The 27,146-nt window shown below is 46.9% G+C and overlaps 2 protein-coding genes across 2 annotated transcripts in view; one reads left to right on the top strand and one right to left on the bottom strand.

Moving 5' to 3' along the window:
* Positions 1 to 1,019: 1,019 nt before the first annotated feature.
* Positions 1,020 to 4,539, top strand: TNFRSF13B (TNF receptor superfamily member 13B). Its single transcript, XM_041462812.1, has 4 exons — positions 1,020 to 1,158; positions 2,003 to 2,119; positions 3,243 to 3,431; positions 4,265 to 4,539. Exons 1-4 carry the CDS (start codon positions 1,020 to 1,022, stop codon positions 4,537 to 4,539), a joined length of 720 nt encoding a protein of 239 aa, XP_041318746.1.
* Positions 4,540 to 10,092: 5,553 nt separating this feature from the next.
* Positions 10,093 to 27,146, bottom strand: part of USP22 (ubiquitin specific peptidase 22) — a 90,014-nt gene continuing 72,960 nt past the window's right edge. Inside the window, exons 8-14 of the mRNA XM_041462531.1 lie at positions 22,052 to 22,157; positions 20,072 to 20,230; positions 17,858 to 17,984; positions 16,429 to 16,520; positions 14,938 to 15,000; positions 12,935 to 13,084; positions 10,093 to 10,996 (exon numbers count right to left, since the gene is read on the bottom strand). Coding sequence (XP_041318465.1) covers positions 10,954 to 10,996; positions 12,935 to 13,084; positions 14,938 to 15,000; positions 16,429 to 16,520; positions 17,858 to 17,984; positions 20,072 to 20,230; positions 22,052 to 22,157 — 740 coding nt within the window. The 3' untranslated portion in view covers positions 10,093 to 10,953. The remainder of the gene's footprint in view (positions 10,997 to 12,934; positions 13,085 to 14,937; positions 15,001 to 16,428; positions 16,521 to 17,857; positions 17,985 to 20,071; positions 20,231 to 22,051; positions 22,158 to 27,146) is intronic.

Raw genomic sequence — 27,146 nt, forward strand, 5'->3', positions numbered from 1 at the left:
CCAGCCCCTCTGCAGGGAAGGTGCTGGGTGGGACAGACGTGCCAAGTGCCCAATCTCCGAATCCTGGAGAGAGAGGAGAAACCCTGGCAGAGCACAGGGGATTTTCTGTATAAAAACCAGAGGTTTGGCTCTGCCAAGGCAGCAGCTCAGCCTCTGGGCACGCGGAGCTGACTCTGCAGCTCGGGGGAGTTTTGAGCCTTTGGGGCCCAGCAGCAGCAGCATCTCCCACCCTGCAGGGAGCCTGGACGAGGCTCCAGGGAGGGACGAGGCTCCTGAGCCCTGTCAGGCAGCAAAGGGCTCAATGCCACCACGGCCACCCCGCTGCTGGCTCAGAGCTCCCTGCAGCTGCTCCTCTGCAGACCCCGCGAGTGGCACAGCACAGGAGCTGTTCTCAGCCAGATAATTCTTCAAAACGTGAGGTTTTGATGGTTTTTGTGCTGCTGAGAGCTGCTCCTGTGCCTCTGGCACGTGCACAAGGGCACTGGGAGCACTGGGGCAGCAGAGGATGGGACAGGCAGCCCGTGACAGGGACAAGAGCACGTCCACCTCCACCTGGCACTGGTTAAACTGGTGCCTAAAGTCTCCTGGGGAGATTTCCCTCCTTCTTCTGCTCTGACACATCAGCCTGGTTTCACTATGACACCAGAACACCCAAGAGAAGGGGCAGGAATGACACACAAGGGGCTGTTTCTGGTACTTTCAGAAAAGCCTGCAAGGACAGGAGTAGTCCCCAGTGCTTGTGCTCCCTCTGGCAGGTGCAGGGACCCCCAGGGCACAGCTCAGGGCCACCTCTAGGCCAGGGTGGGCTCTCTGTGTGCCCCCTGGGACTGGCACAGGGCACACACACAGCTTGAAAAGCAGATTTGGCTGTGTGCTCCTGCTCAAGCCTGGGACCAGAGAGGGCTGAGGCACAGCCAGGATCCCCTGCCAGGGCTGCCAGCCCTAGAAAGGGACGAGGTGGCTGCAGAGCAGCCCCGTGGTGGCCACCCCACACCCACCTGTGTCTCTGTCCTGCAGCCATGGATGGGCCACGAGTGGGGCAGGATGCCATGAAGAACTGCACTGACCAGGAGTACTGGGACACCCTCGTTTCCCAGTGCATCCCCTGCAGCCTGGCCTGCAGGCAGTCCCTGGCCAGGAAGTGTGATGCTGTGTGTGGTGAGTGCTGGGGTGCCCCTGCAGGGAAGAGTCAGGGATGGGGCCAAGCTGGGAGGGAGGATCAGAGCCTGGGATGAACCCCAGGGCAGGCTCAGAGCCTGGGATGAACCCCAGGGCAGGCTCAGAGCCAGCCCAGCTTTGCAGAGCTTCAAGCCAAACCCACAGGGGGATGTGACAGCTCCCCATGGATGGGCTGGGGCTGGCAACAGCTCAGGACCAGGACCAGGGGTCTGCACTGCTCCTTTGGGGGTCACCAGGCTGCCCCAACACTCCTGTTCCCTACTGGGGCCACCCCCCCCCTCCAAAGGCAGGGATGTGGATAATGATAAACCCCCTGGGACAGGCCCCGAGGTGTCCTGAAAACAGCTGGGGAGGAGGACAAGGGACACATGAACTCTGCTGCCCTGCCCTGTGCCTTCCTGGAGTCACAGGCTGAGGTGGCTTCACCCCATCCCAGGGCTCATTCAGCAGCCACAAGTGAACATCTCCTCCTGGAGGACAGGAGATGCCGTTCCTGGCATCCTGAGGCAGGTTTTGGGGTGTCCCAAAAAGCTGTGCAAGCCCCAGGGCAGCAGCAGCAGCTCTGAGAGTCCCCAGGTGAGCCCAGCTGCCTGTGGCTGGCTGAGACCACCCCCTCTCCAGCAGATGCCTTTTCCCAGCCCTCCAGCCAAAGACCCCCCCCAAATCCCGGGTCTGCCACCCTGCCAGCCCCGCAGAGGCCGTGGGGTGCAGGCAGGTGCCACCCTGAGCCTGCCAGAGCAGCGAGCTGGGCTCGTCCTGCCATGAACTGGGGTGGTGGGGGCTGTGCTGAGGACACCGTGCTCATCTCCCTCCCCTCCCGCAGAGTCCATGGACTGCAACAAGAGACCTGGATTTTACTACGACGATCTGGTGAAGAACTGCATCCAGTGCAGCTCGGTGTGCGGGCAGCACCCCAGGGAATGCGCCCTGTCCTGCGAGCGTGAGTGGGGAAGGGGCTCAGAACCCCCCTGCGTCCCTGGCACTGCCCTCTTGGGGGCTGCTATCGCACCAGGGCCGGGGAAAAACAGCCAGGGCATCTCCTCCCCATTGTCTCCATCCTGCCGTGGCTTTTCCCTGTGGTGTGCTGGTGTTTCACAGGGTGGGCAGCTCCCCCAGGCAGAGTGGATCCCACCCGGCTGAGCTGCCCCAGCCCTCGGGGAGGGGACAGGCAGATCCCCAGGACCCCCAAGTCCTTCACTGGGGTTGAGACGATCCCTGAAGAAGTGGGAGGGTGTGAGTGGGGCGTGGGGAGGGATCTCCTGTACCTTACCAGCGGGCAGAGGGGATACAGAGCTGCTCCCAAACTCCTCCCCAGCGGAGCGCACAGGCGCTGCCAGCTGTTTCCCTCCCAAAAATCACCCCAGAGGCGTCAGAGCTGCCCCATCTCCCCTGCCACTGCCAGCTGTTTCCCACCCCAGCGGTGTCAGAGCTGCCCCATTCCCTCCTGCCACTGCCAGCTCCTTCCCACCCAAAAAGCCACCCTTAGAGGCTGCCCCATCTCCCCTGCCACTGCCAGCTGTTTCCCACCCCAGCGGTGTCAGAGCTGCCCCATTCCCTCCTGCCACTGCCAGCTCCTTCCCACCCAAAAAGCCACCCTTAGAGGCTGCCCCATCTCCCCTGCCACTGCCAGCTCCTTCCCTCCCAAAAAGCCACCCCAGCGGTGTCAGAGCTGCCCCGTCTCTGTGCCACTGCCAGCTGATTCCCTCCCAAAAAGCCACCCCAGAGGCTGCCCCATCTCCCCTGCCACTGCCAGCTGTTTCCCTCCCAAAAATCGCCCCAGCGGTGTCTGAGCTGCCCCGTCTCCCCTGCCACTGCCAGCTGTTTCCCTCCCAAAAATCACCCCAGCGGCATCTGAGCTGCCCCGTCTCTGTGCCACTGCCAGCTGATTCCCGCCCAAAAAGCCACCCTTAGAGGCTGCCCCCTCCCCCCTGCCACTGCCAGCGGTTTCCCTCCCAAAAAGCGCCCCAGCGGTGTCTGAGCTGCCCCGTCTCCGTGCCACTGCCAGCTGATTCCCTCCCAAAAAGCGCCCCAGCGGTGTCTGAGCTGCCCCGTCTGTGCCGCAGCCACGGCGGGGCCGGCGGCGCTGGAGCAGAAGGCGTGCGCGGAGCAGGAGCCGTGGCTGGCGCTGTACCTGCTGCTGGGGCTCTGCCTCTGCAGCCTCGTCTGCTCCCTGCTCCTGGGCTGGACCCACCTGCGCAGGAAGGGAGAGGCCAGCGCCGCCAGCTGCCACTGCAGGGAGGACCCTGCCAAAGGTGGGTGCTGGGGACACCGGCACAGGGTGGGGGGATTGGAGGGACAGGCTGGGGCTGCCAGGAAAAAAAAAGCAGAGGTGTTTCCTAAAAGGGGAGGGAGAAAAAGCAAAGACAATGAGAGTGAGCCTGGAAGAGGAGCAGGACTGGACCGTGCGCCCGATTCTCCACCACAACTCCTCAGTCGCTCCCTCCCCAGGCACAGCTTCCCTCCTGGAGCTGTTCCAAGGGCGGCACCTCTCCAGGCTCCATCCAGAGGCTGAGGGGACAAAAGCCAACCCTCTTCCAAAACGAGCACCTGTCCCACAGAAACCCAGTTTTAGTTCTGCAGCCAGAGGGGCTCCACAAGTCCTTGTGTTAGGGAGAAAAGGAGAAAGGATAATGTGGAACAATTCAACATGGAAAAGGTGGTTTTGTTCTTCCTCCTTTTCTCCTCTCCTGCCTTTCCAAAGAAAAATTGCCTACTTACCTATTTCTGCACACACAGCACACACAGCCATGTTTACATTCACCCACCTCAAAGCCATCAATGTCAAAAATCACAGAGGAAGACCCCATGAGCCAGTGTGACCCCTGGAGTCACTCCAAGGACTGTCCCTCAAGCCATTCCTGTCTGCTTTGCTGAAGGACACAGGGATCAAAGGTCATCTTTAAGATAAGCCACCAGGTCTGGAGAGGTTTTCTGGGTGTTCTAGGTGACACAGTGAGTCCATGCTGGGAGCTGGGTGTCCTCTCCAGGTCCAGGACCAGCTTTTCACAGGTTCTAGGGCAGCACTTCAGACATTCCCAGGTGAAAGCTGCTCCTGGGCCCCTCAGCTGATGCCGTTTATTTGCAGATGGGCTGGTGGAAGCCAGCAGCGTTGGTGATGGATTCACCAGCATCAGAATCCCAGAGCCAGTGGAAACCTGTGGCTTCTGCTTCCCTGGACATGGCTCTGCTGTACAAGAGACCAAATCCTGCCACAGCAGCTCCTGCCACCCTGGGGAAAGGGCTGCTCCCTCCTTCCCCAGGATCTGCAGCACGGGAAGTGCCGGGGCCCTTCCCAGCCCTGAGGACGGCCACTTCAAAATCATCTGTTCTCCTGCCCAGGAGAAGGCACCCATGGTGTGACCACAGAGGGTGTTCCAGCACGGGATCACAGCGGGGGGATGCTCTCTCTGCCCCCAAACCAAAGCTGCTTCACCCTCTGCTGCCAGTGACTGGAAGAGCCTCTACCCAGCCCGGGCTGCAGGGCACAGACAGGGCTGGAGGTGGCACAGAGCTGTTTGCTTCCACTCAGGAAACCAAATTCCCATTATTCTTGTGAATTCCCAGCGAAAGAAATGACTTCCCATGCAGCAGCTTCAGACTTCATCCTCCAGCTTGGCCTGGGTGCATCCCAGCCACTGGGGACATCTCATGGGGGCTTTTCACCCTGGTTCCACCACCAGCACCCCTGCCAAGGGTCCCTGCTCTCCCTGCCTGGAGATTCCTTCATGAATCAGAACAACTTTCAGCACAGCTGTAAATGTCTCAAACGTGGAACTGGATCCAAGGATTTCCTGGTGGAATTGATAAGGAGCCAGTGTGGGAAGCTCCACTGCCAGTTTCCAGCACTGCCGTGGCTGATGGCGAGGCTTTGCCTCAGGACCAGGACACGATGCTGCACGTGAGGAGCTGGGACAGGCACCAAAACCCTCAGTGGAACTGGGTTTAAATATGAACACTCATCCAAGGCTGAGATCTTTCCACAAAACTTTATGTATATCTGACCTGGGTTATTCTGAAGAGCTGGTAAAAATGAGGAATCAGCTGGAGATAAAGCTGCTTTGAGAGAATATTTTTATCTAACCTGGCTTTGAAAGCTATCACGGGAAAATAGGAGTTTCAATGTGTAATCTGAAGTTCTCATTTCCACTAAAGGAGACTGTAGGAATTTTTTTTTTTTTTTTTTTTTTTTTTTTTTTTTTTTTTGGCAAGGAATCACTCCTGGTAGGAGCCCATCTCCTCCACTGTCTTAAACTAGAACTTTAAACTTGAAAGAATAAATGTAATTCAATATGTGCACAACTTGGTGCTGGGAAAGCAGACAGCTGGAGAAAACATGAGCAGAGTTATAACAGATTCTACCCCTTCTATATTACACATTCCTTTAAATATAGTTTTTTATAACTAAAAAAGGGAGGTCGAGCCTCTCATTCTGGTCACCTCCCTCAGTCCATGGGCCTCCCAACCTCCAGACCTTCTCCATGTCCCAGCACACCTGGAGACCCTCTTGGCCTCCCCTCTCACATCAGCACCTTCCCCTCCACCTGCACAGCAGCATCTTCCAGAGCCTCAGCTCCCTCCTGTGGGCTCTGCTCTCCTGCTCTCAGTTCTGTGGTTTCCTGCCCCACAGCCTCAGCTCCCACAGTCTGGAGACCACAGCCCCAAATCCTGTGCCAGGAATAACAGCCCAGTTCCTCTAGAACTCCAAAAGCCTTTCAGCCCCGAAGTCACCTTGGCCTCCACCCCTGCTCAGCCCCAGCTCTCCCTCATTCTGCACCCTGGCATGGATTCATCTCTCCCTCAGCTTCCCCAGGCTCTCAGTTCCCGTTCCAGCCCAGCCCTTTTCTTGCCCTCCCCCCATCTCTGGCTCTCTGTTCATCTCCTGCATCCTTCAGCCTCCCTCTCCATCCATGCTCTGCTCCTGCTCTGTTCTCCTCGGGTTCCTGTTTGTGCTCAGACCTCCAAAGCCTCTTGGCTTCTCCTCAGCCCTGGCTCCTGTGCCTCTGCCTTCCTCAGCCCATGTCCCCCACCCTCCCTGGGTCCTGATCCCCCTCAGGTGGGGCCCCCAGCACTGACAGCCCCACATCTCCTCCTCCTCTGGGTTTCCCTTCCCAGACTCTGCAGGGAGAATCCAGGATGGTTTGGGTTGGAAGGAATCTTAAAGCTCATCTCATTCCACCCCTGCCATGGCAGGAACACCTTCCCCTATCCCAGGTTGCTCCGAGCCCCATCCAGCCTGGCCTTGGACACTTCCAGGGGTCCAGGGGCAGCCACAGCTTCTCTGGGCAACCTGTGCCAGGGCCTGCCCACCCTCACAGGAAGGAATTCCTTCCCAATATCCCATCTAACCCTGCCCTCTGGCACTGGCAGCCATTCCCTGTGTCCTGTCCTTCCATCCTTGTCCCCAGTCACCCTCCAGCTCTCTTGGAGCCCCTTTAGGCCCTTCAAGGGGCTCTGAGCTCTCCCTGGAGCCTTCCCTTCTCCAGCTGAACACCTCAGCTGTCCCAGCCTGGCTCCATGGCTGCTCCAGCCCTTGGAGCAGTTCTCTGGACTCCACAATTCCACATCCTGTTTGTCAGGGGCTCCAGAGCTGGAATCACTGTTCCAGGTGAAGGTTTTGCACTTATCTTGGGGCAGCACCAGCACCTCCTCCCCTGGCACCAGGGCTGGGAATGCCCCCAGCTCTGTGCCCCCTCTGCCCAAGCACTTCCCAGCAAGGACAGGGAATTCAGGAGAAGGAAAACCCCCAGCAGCAGCCAGTGCCTCACCAGGCTGCCCCTTTCCAGCAGGGAGCTCCTGGGGACACGTGGATCCAGTCCAGCTCCGGTGCCCTACAGACCTTCAGGTCACCCCCAGGAACCCCTGGCCATGGGATTCATACAAAGAGATTCAGAGCCTCCTTTAAAAACAGGACAGAATTAAGTGAGCACCTGCCACCAGTGTTGCAATTAGGGCATCCCTGGAGGATCAAGAGGCATCAATTATTCAAATGAGAAGGATTTTAGGGCCATGCCTGTGCTAGTGAGAGCAGGAGCTCGCCCTGTGTGGCACCAGGAGCCCCAGCTGGCTCACGGGGTCACTCAGCTCACACCCAGGCAAAGGCAGGGCTGGGACAGGGCTGCTCCTCCTGTCACCATGTGGTGTCTCAAAAATTGGGGAAAACACTCATCAGAGGCCAAGTCCTGCCTAGACACAAGAGGGGAGCATCCCTCACCCTCCCCTCTTTGTGGGAATGTAACTGCAATTATCAGCATAGAAAAGGTAACAGAGAGCAACTTGAACAAATCAGCAGGAAAATAACAAACACCCTTAGCTGGAGAACCAAGGGGAATCGGTGGATTTGGCATTTTACAGCCACTGGCCAGCAGCTCTGAAGGATCACACCTGGAGACATCAGTTCCAATGTCAGAGGGACACTGTGAACAGGACACCAGCAATTCCAGATGGGATGAGTCCAACCACATGGAATTAAAGGCAGGATCCTGAGCAGGATCCCCTCCAGGGTTTAACCAATTCTCACATTTCTGCTTTTTCCATCAGGCACCAGCATCAGGCAAAGCTTTATCTCTACTCGAGAGGCTGAGGGACATGAAAATGAAGCTAAAAGCACTTTCTGGCTATTTCTGTGTCCCCTGCAGAGCTGTGTTCGCTGCTGGCAGGTAACAGAACACGCCCCACCGCGAGCCTGCGCCAGTCTTTGTTTCCAGTCCTTTCTGCAAATGCCTCCTCCCAACAGAGCCAGCAGTGCCGGTAGAAAATGAACCTCAAAATAAACGAGTCAAGCCCAAACTGCTGCCCTGGATGAGGAGCTGTCAGCACATCAGGGAGGCTTCGCTTCACCCTCCCTCCGGCTGCTCCGTTTTCCTGCAGGCGATGTTTTTTGGGAGTTCCGCGGAGGAACCTCCCGGCTCTGCCGGGAATAATTCCGTGCCTGAGCTGCTGAAGGGATGGAGGGGGACAGGGGGCTGTGTTTGAGGGAAAGCAGCATGAGGGGTAGGGCTGTTCCTACGCCAGCAGCTGCTCTTCCATTTTTATAGGAAAAGGGAAAATGCTGTCCCCTCCTCTCGGAACCGGCATGGATTTACTGCTGCTGGAACAGAACCTGGTGTGATTCGGGCAGGGACACGGGGATGGGCTGGCAGGCGGGAGAGGGGGGAGAAAAGAATAATAGACCTTTTAATACCCTAAGAATTCTGCTTTTGAAACCAGAAAGAGAGCCTTGAAATCTCCCCCCGAGAACCATCTGCGCCGGTGCAGCGCACAGAGCAGAACCTCTCCAGCAGATGGGCGGGGAGGAAAAATTCAGGGTGATTTATACGGCTGCCTCGTCCCTAAACAATTTGTTCCTGAAGGCTTAACAAAGCCGGCTGCAGCAGCTCCGCCGGCTGAGCGTGTGCTGCGGAGAACAGAATTCATTAAAAGGGCAGGCAAAAGGCTCAGAGCTCGGCGCCACAAAGCGAAGGCAGCGCCGGCGTCATCCTCACCCTCATCCTCATCCTCATCCTCACCCTCATCCTCATCCTCATCCTCACCCTCGGCGGCGGCCGCGGGGTGGCAGTCCCGGTCCTGCCGGGAGTGGCGATGCAGCAGCGCCGGGGATGACGAGGGGCTGGCTCTGCCTTCCTCCTGCAGCCTGCTGCATTATTGAACAGCAGCAGGCGATGCTCGCTCGGGAAGGAGGGGCCCCTCTCTCTCCTGCAGCTCCTGCTCCAGCGCAGGAATGCCGAGCTCAAACCGAGCACAAATGGGAATGGAGTTGTGACAAAGCAGGGAACGCGATGGCCTCGGTGCCACCGGGGCACCCCCGCACCACACCCAGCCTGCTGGGGCTGGCTCGGGATGTTCCACGCGTCCTTTCCTCCTCCGTGCCCTGTCACCGATGTACAAAACCTCTTCGTACTGTTCTACTCTGTGCGCAAATCAAAAGAATTGCACCCGTTCAGCTGCTCTTGTAAGATGGCCATTTAAAACCCAACACACTCAGTTCCCTTGTTTTGCTGTTTTTCTGTTTATCAGGCTGTGTTAGACACCTGTACCTCATTCCTAGAGCACAGAACGAAAGGCTTGGATCCCTCCCTGCCTTTCCACACTGGCACAGCTGAGGAATGCCTGGCTGGGGATTTATGCAGAGGTTAGAGATCAGAGAAGCTGTGGCTGCCCTTGGATCCCTGGAAGTGTCCCAGGCCAGGTTGGATGGGGCTTGGAGCCACCTGGGACAGTGGGAGGTGTCCCTGCCATGGCAAGGTTTGGAATGAGATGATCCTTCCCAGCCCAAACCATTCTGTGACTTTCGGTGTGACACCAATTTACACAGTGCCCCACTGACACTTCACCCTCTCCACACGGGAGAACAAAGCTGTTTCTGCTCTTCCAGCTCTGTTCTGAAGGCTTCTTTTCCCAGGCTGTGATTCCACCCCCAGCCCCAGCTCCTGAGAGCGGGATCCAGCACGAGCAGCTCCTGCTGGTACCTCCCCACAGCGATGGAGGGGGAGCAAAGGCCCCAGAGCTGCGAGCTGAGAACACCAACACACGGGCTGTGCCACTGCAGGAGGAGAAGAGCACGTGAAGAGTTAATCCATGTGGGAGGATACAAGGAACCAATACCAGCCTAGCACATACCAGGAAAATGTGTTGTTTACTTAGAGCACTGCAGAAGGGCTCAATAGCAGCAGATCCATCGCTCAAAGCTGCCCCGGCAGCGACCATTCCCAACAGATGGTACATTTTTCACCACTGAGGTTCTCTCAAGTGTCAGATATATATAAATCCACCTTTGGAAAGCAGCAGGGGGGGGGAAAAAAACCAAACCAAAACCAGCAACAACAAAATAAGCACTTTTGAGAAATTCAAACTTATTCACAAGATTAGAAAAAAAACCCAACAAAACAAAACCAAAAAGAACCAAGACAACTCTTACAGTATAAACACACCAATTCATTCATTTTTACTGATGGTTGCATTTATGAATTTCATTCTCGTGAAAAAAGGGAATAAAAGGAAAAAAAATTAAGAAAATAGCTATTTATAGAAAACAAAACAAAAAAGGGCTCAAACAACAGAATCTGTGCTGATGCTTTTGGATGAGCAGTCCGATGGCATAGAACATTACCTGTGCAAGCAGGCATGCTTGAAAACCTGTCTGAGTACTGCAGCTTCAGTTCCACAATCCAGGATTTCCTTTATGGTTGTTGGAAAAAAAAGAGCCTAATAGTTTCATACTGTATTTATTTAATAACTAAAATTCACAAATAAAAAGATACTTGCAAAGTCCTTTAGTTGTCTCATCCCCTCCTCCTCCACTCTACTGCTTTCAGACCCATATGCATAAAAAAATGGGTTTGGATTTTTAATTTTAACTGTTATATGATTGGTCGTTGGAGCTGAAGCACCAAATGGAGAAGATGCTTTATGGAGATGAGGGTAGAATCCTTTGCCTTCCCACACACATTTTTGGAGGAACACAGGAGATGTACCAGTGCCCGGACTCCTCTGCTCCCATTTCCCCCACCCAGAGCATTCCTTTCATTTTATATTTCCTCTGTTAAGTGACTGACTGCAGCCTCTTTTCCCCCTTTCTGTCCTCGTGGGACTGCACACACGTTGGACATTGTTCATTTCTCACTCTGCAGGCTGTGAGTCAGTGTCAAGTAGGTCCTGTTACAGCTCAGTGCGAGTTGGTTTGTAATGGGTCTTTTCATTTCAGGTAGGTTTGTGTGTCGATTCAGAAGGCTTGCGTTGTTTCTTCCTTGTTTACATCTGACAAGCTGCTGGATAAGGCTATTCATACTCCAGGAACTGTTTGTGATAGAACAGCAAATATCTGGAAGAGAGCAGAGGGACAGTGTCAGTTCTGTGCCAAAGGAGATGAGTTTCCATTGGTGCAGCCATAAGACATGAGGGCTGTTAATTTTGGTTTTCTTTTCAATTTGAGGCGATTCCAGGGACGCTAACCAGGGATGAGAAGGAGGCAAGCCAGCTGACATAATTTTAGCAGCAACTCAGGGAACTGAACAGCTGTACCTCAAAGAGGAACCCCATGGATGCCCCATCCCTGGAAGTGTTCAAGGCCAAGGACAGAGCTTGGAGCAACCTGGGATAGTGAAAGGTGTCCCTGCAAATGGCAGGGGTTGGAATGAGATGAGATTTAAGGTCTTTTCTTAGCCAGGCCATTCTGTGATTCTATGAAAGAGTCAAACCTTGTAAAATCTACTCAGGACCTGAAAACTCTGGAAGATAGGATTCTGTTGGTGCTCAGACAGGCAGCAACCATTTAACACTAATGTGACACAAAATAAAGGTGCTTTAAGGTACAGCTGTTGCTGTGGAGTCACACTACCAGAGATCAGACCAGGATTACTGCAAACTGCCTCCCATTTACTGGAACAGAAGCAAAATGAGGCAGCAGCCATGTGGGTGAACACTCATGTCCCAGTCAAATATCTGGTGTGTCAATCTGCACTCAAATCTGTTGTTTTGAAGGATGAAGTTCTTCCTGACCCTAACTGCTGTGTGTGTACGGGTACAGAAGGGAGCCCAGCCCCTCAGCAGTCACACAGAACAAGGGGACTGATCTGCACACAGCCCTTACCCACCCTGGCACAGCCACTGGGGAGTCCTCAGAGCACTTCTGAGACCTTCCAATTGTTACAATTCCATCCAAGCCCTATGGATTCCCTCACAAGATGCAGAGCTACCTTGTCAGCATTTATCTGAACCAGGGAAATGTATCAAAGCTCAACCCAGCCTTTATGGGCAATAGTTGTGTTGTACATCCTCTCCTTGCCTCTGGCAGGTTCTTCCATGGGCATAACCCCACCTGAGCACCAGGCACGTGTTACTGAATTACAACAAACTCATTTCTCTGCTCACCTCAAAGCAGAAGTTCCCTGTCAAGTCATTTAACACTAAAATTCAGGTATTATAGATTTCTGTTTTTACTTCCCGATTGAAGTTTAAAAAAAGGAAAAACGGGAAAATCTATTAAAAAAATTACAACCTGAACACTGTGCCTGCAGCAATCCTTGAAAATGTCATGAATAATTAAAACAAAAATGGTAAAGACTTATCTCTGCAGTACCAAGTCCACAGTTGAAAGTGCAAAATGAAGACTTCAGATTTTAAGTTGCTTTTTTCTTGGAACATACACCAGTCCCCAGTGCTTTCCTCAAATGAAGAACACCACAGTGCTTCCCTTGAAAAATACTGCTCTGTCCTCCCAAAGCTTGTGTAATATAAATATCAGAAGCTATAATGTCAATCTGAGATTAATTTAAAGCCATGAGCTAAGAAGCAGCTCATGTTCTCTACCTGCCTCCCATGGAGCCTTGCTATTCTGGGTCACAGCACCTCCTTAATGGCTTTTCTTCAACCCTTTTGCACTCATCATAATCCAAAGGTTCTGCAGGCACAGACTGGATTGTGTCATAGAGGTAAGCACTGCTCCTGCACTGGCTGATCACATCACTTTGGTTTTCAGAATCCCTTCCATTAGCAGGATTTTGGACATGAGCAGCAGTTCCAGACTTTGCAGTCACCTGATGTCCCTTGTCCTTCCCCTCCCTTTCCTTCAGCAAATCCAGGGTTATAAAGCAGTCATGGATAAATGTAACTGTGCAGTCTTGAAGCACTGAGCATTACAGGGAATATTCAAGAGAGAAATTATCTTTCTCTATGATTAAAAGTGTTTTTTTTTAAAGTAAGGAAAACCCAACAAAGGTCAAAGTTTGCCTTCCTTTGCCCTTCCCAGGGGACCACTTACCCTTCACTGTCTAGCACATCCTTAATGCTTGCCTTGGTGATAATGGCATCATCACACTTGAACCACTGGTCCTTGTGCTGCCTGATGAAGCTGGTATAGTGCCCACTCTCCAAGGTTCCCTGGTGATTAACTACTGCAAACAAGGAATACCTGGGACAGGAAACAGACCATGAATATGTGCATCAAAAGGGGGAAAACAACAGACATTTCAGACAGGCAGAAACTTTTGTTCAAAAGCAGACATAGCAATGGTAAAGGATCTGATCCATCAGTAAAACACCAGCTCTAATACTAGCTGGGAAGAGGGTGGCCTTGCCCAGGGGAAAAAAAAAAAAAAAAAAAAAAAAAGAAGACTTTTTCTTTTCCTGTCTTGCTATTTCTGCAACTCTCCAGTCTGGTGACCATTGTCAGCTCTACCAATACTGGCTACCAAAGTTGCTTCTAAAATAGATCAATATTGGTGCACTCCTGAAGAGGACCACTGATTATCCAGTCTGACCTTCTACTTCCCTGATTTACTCTAGTGAACCAGAAAAAATGCATTTGAGATATGAGGAAGGAGGTAATCTTAGATATTTCTAATGATAAACTGCTGAACTGATTAACTGCCCTTAATCTGCAAAGCCTGTACTTTTTTTGAAATACTGAATATATTCAGACTCAACTTCCAGCTCTCAGATGCTGCTGTGCATTTGCCTGAAAACTTGCAGGCCCACCTCTGTTCCAAAAAAGATACTGATAAGCAAGTTGCTCTCATTTTGTTTTTCCTTTTCTTTTTTCAAAAGTGCAAGACTGAAGTCTTTGGCTCTTTTGTTCTAAGGTAAGATTTTGTTTCCAGTCTTAAATATACTAGTGGCTCTTTTTCAAGCATTTTCCACTCTCTTTAACTCTTTCATAAAATGCTGCCCTCACACTTTGTGTGTGACACAAGCACAGCTACAGAATGGTAAAATAATCTCTCTAATCTCACTTGGTATTGTCCTACTCAAGTTCAAAATTCACAGAACTCTTTTGACACAGTGGTGCCACAACAAGGCACCTATTCAGTGACTGCCTACAGAGGCACTGATTTAGAGCCACCCTCTCTAGGGGAGCCCTTGAATCCAGCTGGGATGGACAGCACACTTCAGTCCCAGCTGGAGCCTTCTGACACTGCCCCAGCTCTTCCCTGGCACCCAGATCCCTGAGGAATCCAGACAACTTTGTTCTCATTACCTAAACCTCCTTAATTTTTAACAATTTCTCCAAGTTAAGGCATGTGCAAACCTCAAAAGTGATCAGCTGTGTTACCTTCAGACCTTTTTCTGGCACTACTGAACACCCCACATCTAATGACTCAAACTGTAGGCCCACACAACACCTGCACTAAGACCTGGTTAGTTTGGTTTTACATCTTTGTGTGATTCTAGCTGACTGAAACTTTTAGTGGCAAACCAAGTGCCTTGACTTTAAATACACAACAGCAGCAATGAAACATGTAACCTTATTTAACTGAAGAGGTAAGATTTGTGTGACCATTTCTATTCGGATGCTGGTTTCAATCACACCCCCTTTACATTCCTGAGCAAGTCCCCCACCAGTCCATGATTTACTCTGACTGGAATAAAGACCTGCCCAACAGACCCCAGGATTACTGGGATCATCTACTCCTGACTTTGAGTGTCAGTGTTCTATTAACTTTCTCTGGTCCTCTGGAATTTGCCATTGCAATCAGAAGAGGAATATTTCAAGGCAACACCCATCCCTTGTAATAAACATTGTGACCCCAGCATTTCATTTTGCCCACAGACCATTTGAGGGTATCACCCTCAGCTCTGGAACAGCTGCCACAGCCCCACGGAAGGGCAGGAACTGCAGTGAGTGAAGCTTTATTCTGCAGCATTTCAGACTTACTGTGCTGTCAGATATGGTAATGCACTGGCACTGCAGGATAGAAAGCAACACTATCTCCTTCTAGAAGGCAACTACCTTTCACAAAAGGAGGCATGGAATGTACCACTTACTTATTATCATTGTTTAGGCTATCCGTCGGCTGCTGGTACTGCCCGTTCATTCTGCTCTCTTTACTGCAACACACACACACACAAAAATCCAGTCACTTAAAGCAGTGGCTTCCCAAACCCAGGAAATTGCTCTGACATGACACACAGCCTGTTTTCTGAATCCAGGTCCTCATTCCAGCTGAGCAGCAAAGGGCTGATTAGGATGCTAAAGATGCTTTATTTGCTCTCACAGCAGTGCTACATCACAAACACCATTTCTCCTCCTGGTCAAGGCTTCAGTGCTGCAAATACACATCTGTTTACGTCAAATGTTTTATCCAAAAAGCTTAAAAACAGGTTAAGAAAAGATTTGTATTTGAAACCCAGGAAATTATCTAATTACATCAATCCTTTATCTTGTAATGGGTCAATCATCTTGGCTCTGACTTCTAAATTAATTTTGAATTTTGACAGCAGCAATAGGATTATGCTGTTGATTTCCTAGCTGGTGAAATTCAGACTACTGAGTTATGCCTGCTGATTATCCCATCTCTATTCCATTATGCTGGATACCTTTCATCAGCAGAGCCTGTTCTATCCAGGGAGAATTCACCACAGAAGAACAAGGAAGTCTCAGGAATATATTGAAATAAACCATATATTCTTAATATAACAGTATTTAACAGAGCTTCAGGGCTCTTCTTTCTCTCTTGGTAGAAGTATCTACTTTTTTTCCTGGGAAGTAAGAAGTGCAGGCAAAGCTTGAAATTATAAGTAAAATTTCAGCATCAAACAGAGTCTCTCTGTTAAGAGATACCATGGTTTGGGGCTTTCTGCACTGCTTCAGATATAAATTAAATCTGAATATCCTCTGCATATTTGCATGAATGTCTGACAAACACTTTTTAATTAAGCTGATTAAATTCCTTTCATAAAGGTGCATTTATATAAATGCCACGTCTTCCACAAACCTGGGAGGTGGGAGAAGTCTTGCTGTTTCTATTTTAATCTGGGCTATGTTTTTGCTTCTTGCAGCATTCTCTAAACAGAAGTTGAAGGTACTAAACAAAAACCCCCAGATTTGCTTATGTGCAAAGGAATAAAAAGGAAGGATTTTTATAACTTCAGGAATACTGCTTAGGGATTAGGCTGGCCAACTGCACAGGGTGGCAGGTGTGTGGGCACTGAGGGGATGGGACCAAAGCAGGGGTCTGAAGGCAGGATGGATCTGGGTCTATAAACTGAACAGGCAACCAGAAACATAACACACATTAATTAAAGAACCCCACCACAATGTTTAAATAGAAATCATTTTCAGGCACATGAAACTGAACAGTTTATCTAAAAATGGGTTTAGACAAGCTACAGCTTCCACAGAGAAGCTCATGGCAGAAGTGCCACCCCAGACACTGTTCTGTACCCCCAAGCATGCTCCTTGTTTTGTGCTGCAGGTGTATGAAGTGGGAACCAGTTCTGCTCAGCTCTGTGGGGGGTTTTGGACTTGGAACCCACCTGGAAGCCATGAAAGGTGTCATGTCCAGCTCCAGGGGAAACGAGACATACGTAGTGATCTTCCGCCTCAGTTTGGCTGAGTGTTCAAACCGCTGCAGGCAAAGACAAGAGGTTCTTCTTTAGAGAAAGGTTAAATTTTATCTCTTTTTATAAATGTCCTAAGCTTAGAAACAATAACATGAAAGCACATTAGCAGTCACTCTGCAGGGACAGCCCCAGATTCTTCCTACCAGCTCTGTGGAAATGGCCATGTAAATAACAACACATTTCTAGCAGGAAAATAAACCACCATTTGTGGGCTCAATGTTAACACAGTATTAATTAGATTATTTACCTTGATATCTATGCATACAAACCTATTCCCACCTGACATCAAAGAAAAAAAATATTAAACAAGGAGAGCACAGAAAGCCTTTACTCAAAGCAGTGCTCATTTACACCAGGGCTATTCAAACCCATGGCTGCTGTCTACCCTGGCTCACAGAACTGGTGATAACAGAGTTTGCCTTCAGATTCACACTCTGAATCCACCCATCCCATCATCTCAAGTGACAGGAGTCAAGCCTACACAGGAATACCCATTCAAATTAAGGCAAAAAATGGAATGTGCTAACAAAAAAAAAGCCCTGTCCCTCTGCCAAAAGGGGCCTGCAATACCCACCACTCTCTCCTCATCTCCTTCATTGAACATTAAATTGGAACAGGAACAAATACCAGAAAGAGATGAATGAGTTTCTATTTAAAGGCAGCTTCCCTCTCCATTTCTCAGAAATTCTTCTCTATTTACACTTCAAGTTAATTATTTTCCAATTGTGATGCTGTAACAATTCCCTAGCAACAGATCCAGATGTGAAAAGCTGAGACTTCTGTAATTCTTATCTTTTGTGTTTCTCTCTTGCGTTAACACACAAAATGAAATTTGCATTTTGCATAGACAGGGACAACACAACACTTAGGAAAAGTAATTTATTTTCCAAAAAATCTTCAGTCATTTGGAGTAACACAAATACTGATCTAAGTACAGGAAAGGAGTGGAGCACATTCACCTTGACTTGCCTCAGAACTTTTCCATGCTTTTCCTTCAATACAGTGGCAATCTTTCAGTGAAAGTGTAAAAATTGTACCATGTAGGATGAGGGGGTGTAACTGGAGATTGCTTTCTGTGCTGGTTCAAGTTTTGGACCAGCCTTCCATTCTGTCTCTAGACTCAAGCTGGTTAAGCTCTCCCAGACACACTGCAAAGCTACCTCAGAGATAATGTAACACTATCTTAATAGAAAATCTAGCTGGGCAAGGCAAGATGTTCTTTATATTAATTTATATCATAAAAGTTTAGTCAGTGAAAGCCAGAAGACATGTCCAAGAATTCAACTCATCCTCTCAGAGAGGAAATCACATCCTCTGCTCTGTTGCCCCCCTGTGAACTTACTTTGAGATGAAAACAGGCCACAATGGGTAACTTCTTCATAGTGAGTTGTTTGGTAGATTCTTGGTAGCTATGGCAACCACTACATTTGATTTTGGCACTGCTTCCTAGATGTTCTGGCCTTGTAAACCTAAAAAAAAAACATTGAAAAGCAAAGGAATGCACAAAACAATCAGATGGTTTTTGACATGTGCTGGAAACGCTTTCACTTGTGGGTCACTGGCACCACAAGAGACAAGAGTCACTGGGTTTTAAGTCATTTTGGAAAAACCTACAATCAAACCATAATAATGTAAAGTGCCACGGCTCAGATATCCAAATGTGACATGGATCATTGCTCTAACTTGCAGTGGAGTGAATCAGTGGCTGAGAAAGGAGCTCAGTGTCAGTTCATCTCCTACAGCAGAGCAGCTCATTTTCATACAGACAGCAAAGAAAGATCTTTTTGTTTCAAACCCAAAAACATTGATATGGAAGACACTCTCCTGCAACACACTATTCTACCTTGTAGCCCTCCAGGGCTGGGATCAAAGCTCTGAGATGGAAAGGCCTGTAAACACAAAGTTCTTTTCAAAATACAGATACCCTTCTAAAAAACCTTTGTTGACAAAAATCTCTTTCAAAATTTTCAGACAGAACTGCTCAAAAGAGCCAGGGGAAGAAACCATTAGGGAACAGGGAAGTGCTCACAGAAAATGGACTACCTCAATGTTCTCACTTCAAACTAAAGCAAAATCCCTCTTTTCCAGAAACTCAGCACAGAAAGGCCAGGACCATGGACTTTCCTTTCTTAGTCCTTTCCTCCAAGTTTAGATTTTCAAAAGGCAAATCAACCATTTCCCCAAAGGCTGCCTGTAATCTTTGAGATGAAATATTACAAATATAGTTAAAAATTTTAATTTTCAATTTCTTCATTACAATGAAGAACATGAGGGCAACATGGTGTCAGTTTGCCCCTCACCCTCACTCTGACTATGGCCAAAGCAGCCTCCAGCAGTAAATGACATCACAGCTTCCTGATTAATTAACAAGATTTCCTTTACCTGGCCTATGCACCATCATTCTCTGGTTTGTTTGTTTGTTTTTTTTTTTTTTTCTTTTTTTTTTCTTTGTATTTGTTTATCCACTTAAAAGGCTTATAAACTTGCTCTGATAGTTGTTTGGAATGCCCTTATATTTCCATTTTTGTGTCACAATCCTGCTCAATCCTTCCTTCTTCAGGTCAACTTCAGCTGCATGAACATGAAGTTACACACCTTTTTTCTTGTTAACTTTTGGATAAAAACATAGACCCATCTTCTTTATCCATTAGACTTCAACTTCTTTCCAAAATCCATACTTTCTGGAAGTATCTTTGAACCTGGATGTCTTTCCTTCCCTATCATCAACACTGATTCTGCTAATCTCTGTGTTGAAGAAAATCACCAAAATTCAATTGGTTTTGCCTCTTGATGTATTCCTGCATCAGCAATTTTCCCTGTGTACTAATTCCCTCATTTCCTTAAAATTACTGATCTTTATAGTGTCAAGCAGATTAGAAATCAGATGTTAGAGACTATGAATTTTTATTTCAGGAAGATTAGCTTTGCCCCAGGCTCCAGGTAACCTCTTCCTCAGGCAAATATCTGCATTTGCCACAGGAGAATGACTTTCAGATCTGCTGAAAGAGCCAAGTGAACTGCACACAAAGCCATAACCTTCTCCCCAGGTATCTCCTTCCAAGATGCCTAAGTGTCAGCCTCAGAATTACCTTTTCTTTTTGAAAGCTCCATTCCTTTAATCCTTAATGGTATCCCTGCAACTAAGCTGGGAGTAGCTGACTCTCAGTTGTGCTTAGAGCAAAATCTGATTCCTATTTGGTGTTAGAATTTAGATAAATATGAAATGCAATGTAACTTCTTTTCATGTGCCTCCTCAGCCACCAGAACCAAGAACAAGGAGACAGACTTTAGTGATTTTGATCATGTAGAACCACATTGTCTGGCAGTAGCCAAAATTTGTTTTCTTCTTACATCATGTGGCTTTGACTGCTTATTGTTGCTCTGAGCCTTCTTACTTTCTCACATGCAAACAACAAAAATACGTGGTGTAAAAATGCTGCCTGGGGACGGAGCTGTGACAAATCCCCACTTAGTCCCAGTGTTCAGAGCCACCTGGAGAACGGGATGAAGCCAAATTCATTCCCTTTCTCCAAGCTGTGTCTGTGGCAGGCCATACCTTCTCAAGCAGTCTGTGAGGGTGGTGGTGCCCGACACGTGGCTTTCCCCGTTGACCACGCTGCCATCGCTGCCCGGACTCAGCGGCCAGAAGGGGGTGGAGGAGCCTGGCAGATCCAAACTGATGTCCCAGAACGGGTCTATCGTCGTGGAAACGCCACTGTGGGAGACAGAATGGGTCCATACATCTTTAAAGGAAGCCAAATGAACAGTTTCTCCCTCGCTTTGGGGTGCACTCCAGGTGCTGCATTTTAAGGACTTTGGGATCTCCGTCACCCCTAGAGGGCACTCAGAGATGACAGAAAATAGAGCTGCTCCTGAGTGTTTGCCCACAATTGATGTTTCCCTGCATATTTAAAAGCTGTATGTTTGGGGAAATGTAAGTCATGTATGAAATGCAAAATAAAAGTGTTTAAGACATTCTCCTGCTCACTGAAGCCCTGAGACTCAAAGCAGAGCTGCTCTGAGACAGAGGCACCACTGACCAGGATAAACCAGTTAACATCTGTGACAACAGCTACGTGCCATCCAACTAATTTACAAGCTGGTCTTGTCTGCTCAAGACATGGAAGATGGTGCTTGAGGCTACCTCAAAAAAGAGAAGGCTTTAAAAATATTCTTGCTGTCCAGCAGTGCACTGAATTCAGCTTTGCAGTTCCTCTCAGCATCTCCTACAGCCTTTGGGATTTGAGAGGCCAAAGAGCAACTGCACCAAGCAGTAGCTCGTGTTCTCCATCAGAGCTCTCTAAAGACAGCTGAAGACAAGCCAACAGCCAGACTGTGAAGAAAGCTGCTCCAAATTTTAACTGCTATTGACTCAAATCTTCTCTTCTAGCATCCACATTTTTAAGATAACTTCAGGGGTCTAAGCTCCTTGTTATTTTTTGAGTTCTCTCTTCCCCTAAAACCAGTGTCTTTCACTCTGCAATCTCATTAAGCCTTCAATATTCTGCCTTTTCCCTCTGCTTCATTTGTGCAAAAGTTGTCAATTTTCAAAAGAAAACTTCTTTTGTCAAAGTTTCATCAATGTTAATATTGTGTCATAACAAATCAAGCTTTGCATTATCACGTAAGGATTCTGTGTCTCTACCAGGCAAAGAACAAAATTTCCTATGTTTTCCTTACAGTAAATCTTTTGCAAATCCCTCCAGCAAACTGAGAATAAAAGCAGATTCAAACAAGCCCAGCCCATGAGCAGGACAGCAAGAATGTGAGGCAGAACAAAAAACAAGAACTCTGACTTCTGCACTATGGCAACACCAAATATCTCCAAAGAGAAGTCAACTTGTTCCAGTACAAAGGAGGACAATAAATACATTTTTCCATACTCTTGTAAAGGCTTTTTTTCTGGCACCTGAGATTACATTAGGCATCAGCCTCTATGAAACCTCTCCTGATGATACATGAAGCTCCTGACTGAAGGAAAATGTGGTTGTGTATCAGAATTTTCTTCAAATGTAGTTGCAATTATGTATTTTGAAATTTAAAGAGATCTCGGAAATATCTTCTTTATGAACTTGGAAAACAACCACCTTTTCCAGACTAGTAAAAGGCTTGTGTGCATGAACCTGTAGTACTTCCCAGGCAGCTTTTCAGGTATGTCTTAATACATGACAGTTAACTGGCAATTGATTTCATTTAGCTGACAGAATTATAGAATTAGTGAATCCCAGGATGGTTTGGTTGGAAGAGACCTTAAACATGATCTCATTCCAGCCCTTGTCATGGGCAGGGACACCTTGCACTAGACCAGGCTGCTCAGAGCTCCATCCAGCCTGGCACTGAACACTGCCAGGGATGGGGCAGCCACAGCTTCTCTGGGAAATCTGTGCTGGTGCCTCAGGGTGCTGCACTTACACAGTTCTTGTCTTTCTGGAGTTTTGCCAGTATTTATTGGTGTTCAAGAGAGGAAAGGTTCAGTGCACTGCACTGGAGGAGTGCAGGTTTGAATCAGAGCCCAGGATCAGGAAAAGTGACTTACTGGCAGACTTGACAGGTAACATCCGACTGCAGTCCGCCTGTGAAGATTTGGTCTATGATGCAGTTACAGTGGTTGGGGTTGTTGGCCTTCTTCCCATTATCATCACCTGCAGGAATGCAAACACAGGCTCAGAAGTCAAAAATCCTCTGAGGGAACAGTGGTTTATCTTGGACTGTGTCTCCAGTAACTCTTTCTAACTCAAACTTATAGTGCAAGTTCACAAGGATAATACAGAACCCTGCAGAAGTTGTGCATTGAAGAAAAGAAGGAAACAAGATTGGAATTCCTTGAAAAATACAGAAGATAACCAAAAGGTGACTAAATGTGGAGGTGAAGCTTTAAGCCATAGCAGTTCTTAGCTAAACCCTTGCTCAGGGCATCTCCCTTTAAGAGGTTTCCTTGAACTGCCTGGCATAAAAATCAGCTCCTAAAACAAAGGAGTTGCCAAGGTGGCTCATGAAAATCAATATTTAAATTTCACAGCAGCAAATGCTACTTTTTTACTTCTATCCCAGTCAGCTTCTGTGAGTAGAATGAGGGGAGAGAGTTTTTTAAGAGCCATTCACCCCCAGCCCACTGCCTCCATCAATGTGCACCTTCCATGCAGGTTTTCATCAGTGGGAAAATGAAAGATGTGCTTATCTGAAGTGAGGAGGTAATGCTGTGTCCTCCTCCAGCTTCTCCAGAGGCACAGTGAACACATCCCCATCCTTCAGGCATCACACACTGTCACTGCAGGTCCCCATTTTTAGGACTTGAGTGCTGAGATTTGGCCAATTCAACTTTCTCACAATAACCAGAGTATTAAATAACCAGAGTATTAAACACTTCTGCACACAGTTCTCAGCTTCAAAGCCTTCTCCCTCCATTCCCCAAGGTGAAGTAGGAATGGCACACTTTTCCTTGGATTTCCACACTGCCCACTGCTTATTTTCCTTGGGAAGGACAGATGCAACTGGGCATGCTTTTCAATCAGAGATACACACACCAACTACTACACAGCACCAGCTAATTATTTTTTAAAATACATCTCAAGATGTTTTTCCATCTCCTTCAACAGCAACTGCTACAACAGAACTAAGTTTGGACAGGTTTCCCAGTGTACTTAACTTACTGGGAAGTATTTTAATTTCTGAAACTGAAATGCTAAGATTGAAGTACTGAAATACTCCTCAAATCTCTGCTACTTCTCAAAACCAATTATTTTCTACTCAAGAATATCCAAAAAAACCCACCTGAAGAAATGAAAAGTTTCTAAAAGCAGGGCAACAGACCATTTTCATGTGTCTAAGGTGCTCTAGCTGGAGCTTTCTTGTAGTAGGAACAGATAGAATTGTAATTTTTTTTCCAATGAAGCTTTAGAATTATGCTGAAAAGCATTATATAATAATCTGGCAAAGGTTTCACTGGATACTAAGTGTGGAAAAGCAGTCATAGGTGATACCTACTAAGCTGCAATGGGCCACTTGAGTTAATTAGATTGTAAATGCCTCAGGAAAGTTCTCCCTCAGCTGCCAGATTTAGGCTTTAGAAACTTTTGTTTGAATTGCCAAGAAAAGCACATTGTTTCCTTAAAAAGACTCTTGAAGAAAATGCTCTAAAATTAGATTTCAAGTGTATGAGGTTCAAGTTGGGGGTTATCACACCCAGTCTGAGGTGTTTCTTGATGGGAATTTCAGCTAAATCTCACTGAACTTAAGAGCTTTTAAAGGGCTCAATTATGCTAAGCTAATGAAGAGGGCATACAGGATAGAGAGTGTGCAAGGCATCCTTCACCCACAGAAAAAGCTTCACTTTTATTCACAGGCATTAAAGAAAAAAAATCAAAATAGAATTAACTGGGTTTTAGTCAGAACTCCGCTTTTCCTTTTTAAAGAACTACCACATCCTTGTAATCTCCCCATTTCAAACATTGCCTCTGCTTTGTTTCGAGGGGGCAGAAGGAGAAAAGCAGTGCTGAGAGCTTTTCCCTGGATCCCAGGTACCATCCCAGCTGGACACCTCGTGCAGACAGTCATTTCCTCCCACAGAGAGAACTGAGCTCTCCCTTTTCAATTACACAAGTCAATTAGGATCAGTGATGAGAGAGTCTCAAATGAATATCCTGCAAGCTTGTTCCCAGCAAAACAGAAGGGTATTACCCACTCAACATTATTTCCCATGACATTTGGTTGGAGAGGAGGGAAAAAGGAGTAAGATTACCACCTACACACACTTGTCAATATGGAACAGATGCTGAGGGGAGGTATATTATGCAGCTGAGAACTAGAAGCTGCTAGATTGTTGTGCTCAAGTTAAGGTTCCCTTCAACATTTCTGTCTCCCAAATGAGGTTTTAATTTCAGGTATTTTTTGGGGTTTAAATCCGGTCCAGGGAAATCAGCAGCTTCTAAGAATGGTCAGCACAAGAATAAAAGCAAACTTTAAAATACATCAATGTACACATTAATGTGATTATAAGAATGGCTGAAAACTGAGTTCAGGAGTTTGCACTCAAATTAAATGCAACTCTCAAAAAACCCCACACAGGTTACTACTGTGTCTGTGAAATAACTAAGCATGTCAATCTATTTCAAAATAGGCATTTAATATACCACTAAAGGTAAATAATACACAGCAACAGTAAAAACAGCTTAAAAATACACAACTTTTAGGACTGCTTTTGATTTTGATATAAAAATACAAGTTTTGCTTCAATCTTTCATTCTGTATTTTAAATAAGAAAAGGGAAGTCAAGAATTGTGAGATTTTAAAAGGGATATTTATCAAAACAAGACATTAATGCTAATATTTCTGCTTTGCTTTGGTCCCTGGTGTTCTGAACAAGTGCTTGTTATTTCTGACAAAGCAGTGTACACACAAATCTATATAGATCAGAGCAGATGACATGTTTCACAAGCATATGCTCTATCAATTCCTAAGAATATCACACAGAATTCACAGAGCAGGGCAGTGTTTTCCTCCCAAATCTCAGTACACCATTCTTTTTTCTGGCTTCAGATTTGTTTTGCAGCACTCCTTGTTAAAGGTGAATGCAAAATGCTTCAAGAAATCCAAATAAATGAGGAATCATCAGCTTTAAAGTACTACTCTCTCTTTTTTAAAACTACTGAATAAAGCTTGGGATAAAAACACAGGATTACTTCTATTTTTTTATCTTGCTTTTTGAAACTTTGTGTACCAGTGCCCATCTCTGCAACAAGCAGAGAAACCCCCACAGCCAGTGATGCCACTGGACAGAACAGTAATTTTTGACTTGTAGTCTTGATCCTTTTAAGAGAAGAGTAATTCTGGTCTAAGTTTCTCCAAACTTGAAGATGTCTGAGACAAAGGTGGGAAACTAAAAAGTGTCTGCATGATTGGAAGCTCACTGGATGGAAGTTTGCAGAATCAGAACCCCGAATTTATCCCAGAGCACTGGGGATAAAGATGCACCTGTCATGGTGACAAAAAGCTGACTTAATGCTTTACAGCCTGGGCACAAATACAGATTATTTACACTATTTCTTCCACCAAAATACTACTTTCCAGTTAGATCACCTGCCTCCCTCCAGTTGTTGAAATGAAGAAGTGATGCACAGGCAAGACACACTCGACCCCTTTTATTCAGAAATATTTTCTATTACTCCAGCAGCACAGAGGAGCCTACTGAGGGTTTAGAATATGCCCTGCCCAGATGCCACAGCTGCACCCAACAGTGCCAGCACATCTGTCACCCCTCAGACAGGATTGACATGGACATCAGACAGGTATCCTGGCCTTCCAAAACTCCACAGATGCCACTAAAGCAAAGTATAGATTCAACCAGTGTTTAAAACACCAACCAAATCCAAACAAAATTGCCTGGGCCAGCCTGTCTACATAATCATCTCAGGGCAGCTGTAGGATTACAAAATTTATCTTTACATGGACATCAAAATCATGTATTTTTCTTAATTTAGGCAGTGACAAATCAACAACAAATATTCACAGCTTTGTCTTCACTTGCATTAGGACACTTCCTAGACAGCTGAGTACACAGAATGGAAAAGGGATAAATGACTAATGGCAGCCAAACAAACATCTCTGGATATTTATACAGAAGGAACACTTTCATTTACTTTGGTGCCTGAAGCCTTGGTGATCATGAATAATGTCCAAAAACTAGAGCAGAATTTCCCCCATGACTTTATTTTATTTCACTGTGTGTTAATTGTAAAACTTCATTACTATTGACTGGAAGCTTTAAAAGCTTTTTTCGTTCATTAAAATAAATATTTAATATTGGCAGGGGAGGTATTATTTGCTTACTGTAGCTGTAGGACATATTCTCACTATTAGTAATAATATTTTTACATCTGCACACTTCACATGCAAGTGTGTCTTTGTGGATACACAAGTGGGAAAACTTTCTCATTATACTGAAAACTAGTTCATTCCAAATGTGGTTTTGCATGACTATACTTGAAATTCTGCTTTAGATTAACTTGTTTGGTTCCCACACAACTGCTCAACCACCTCTTTTAAATTACCTTGATGTGGTATAGATTATTTACTATGATTTAATAAAAGCCTCTCTATTTCTTCAAAAACAGAAATTTGAAAACCTGGCAGCAGAGATGTCAAGATTCTTCATTTAAAGTCAAACCACTTTTTTTTTTTCTTAAGTCTTTTCAGATTCTTTATCAGTTTGAGAAGAGCTCAAGGACCTTTACTGTTGCAAGTTTTTCTCTTTACAATTCTGAGACACAACTACTGCTTCATTAATTAATGAGCATGTGTAGAAGAAATATAAGCATTATCTTATATCAGAGATGATGAAAAAAACGTCAAGATTTGTTAGATCAATGGTTCAGAAATTTAACATGAACAAAGAAGTGCTTCTGTTTGCAGCTGAATTTATTCAGTCTTAAGAAGTCAATATTTGGGTAGATTTTGTTCCCTACTGGACTTCCACACCAGTTTAATTTGGATTATTGAAATCCAGTTAGTGGTTGTCCAATGACAGACATTAATAACTACAAAGGAACTTCTCTTGTGTACTCCTGTCCTTAGCAATACTTTTTTTGGAGAAGATTCTTTTGGAGGCAACAATTATGGATGTGAACAAGTCCATC

The sequence above is a fragment of the Pyrgilauda ruficollis genome, unplaced genomic scaffold (assembly GCF_017590135.1).
Source record: "Pyrgilauda ruficollis isolate IOZ18807 unplaced genomic scaffold, ASM1759013v1 scaffold16, whole genome shotgun sequence".
Classification (NCBI taxonomy): Eukaryota; Metazoa; Chordata; class Aves; order Passeriformes; family Passeridae; genus Pyrgilauda; species Pyrgilauda ruficollis.

Coding starts and splice junctions, on each gene's coding strand:
- TNFRSF13B (XM_041462812.1), top strand. CDS start 1,020: ATGGATGGGCCACGAGTGGGGCAGGATGCCATGAAGAACTGCACTGAC. Junction 1,159..2,002: donor GAAGTGTGATGCTGTGTGTG/GTGAGTGCTGGG, acceptor CCCCTCCCGCAG/AGTCCATGGACTGCAACAAG. Junction 3,432..4,264: donor CAGGGAGGACCCTGCCAAAG/GTGGGTGCTGGG, acceptor GTTTATTTGCAG/ATGGGCTGGTGGAAGCCAGC.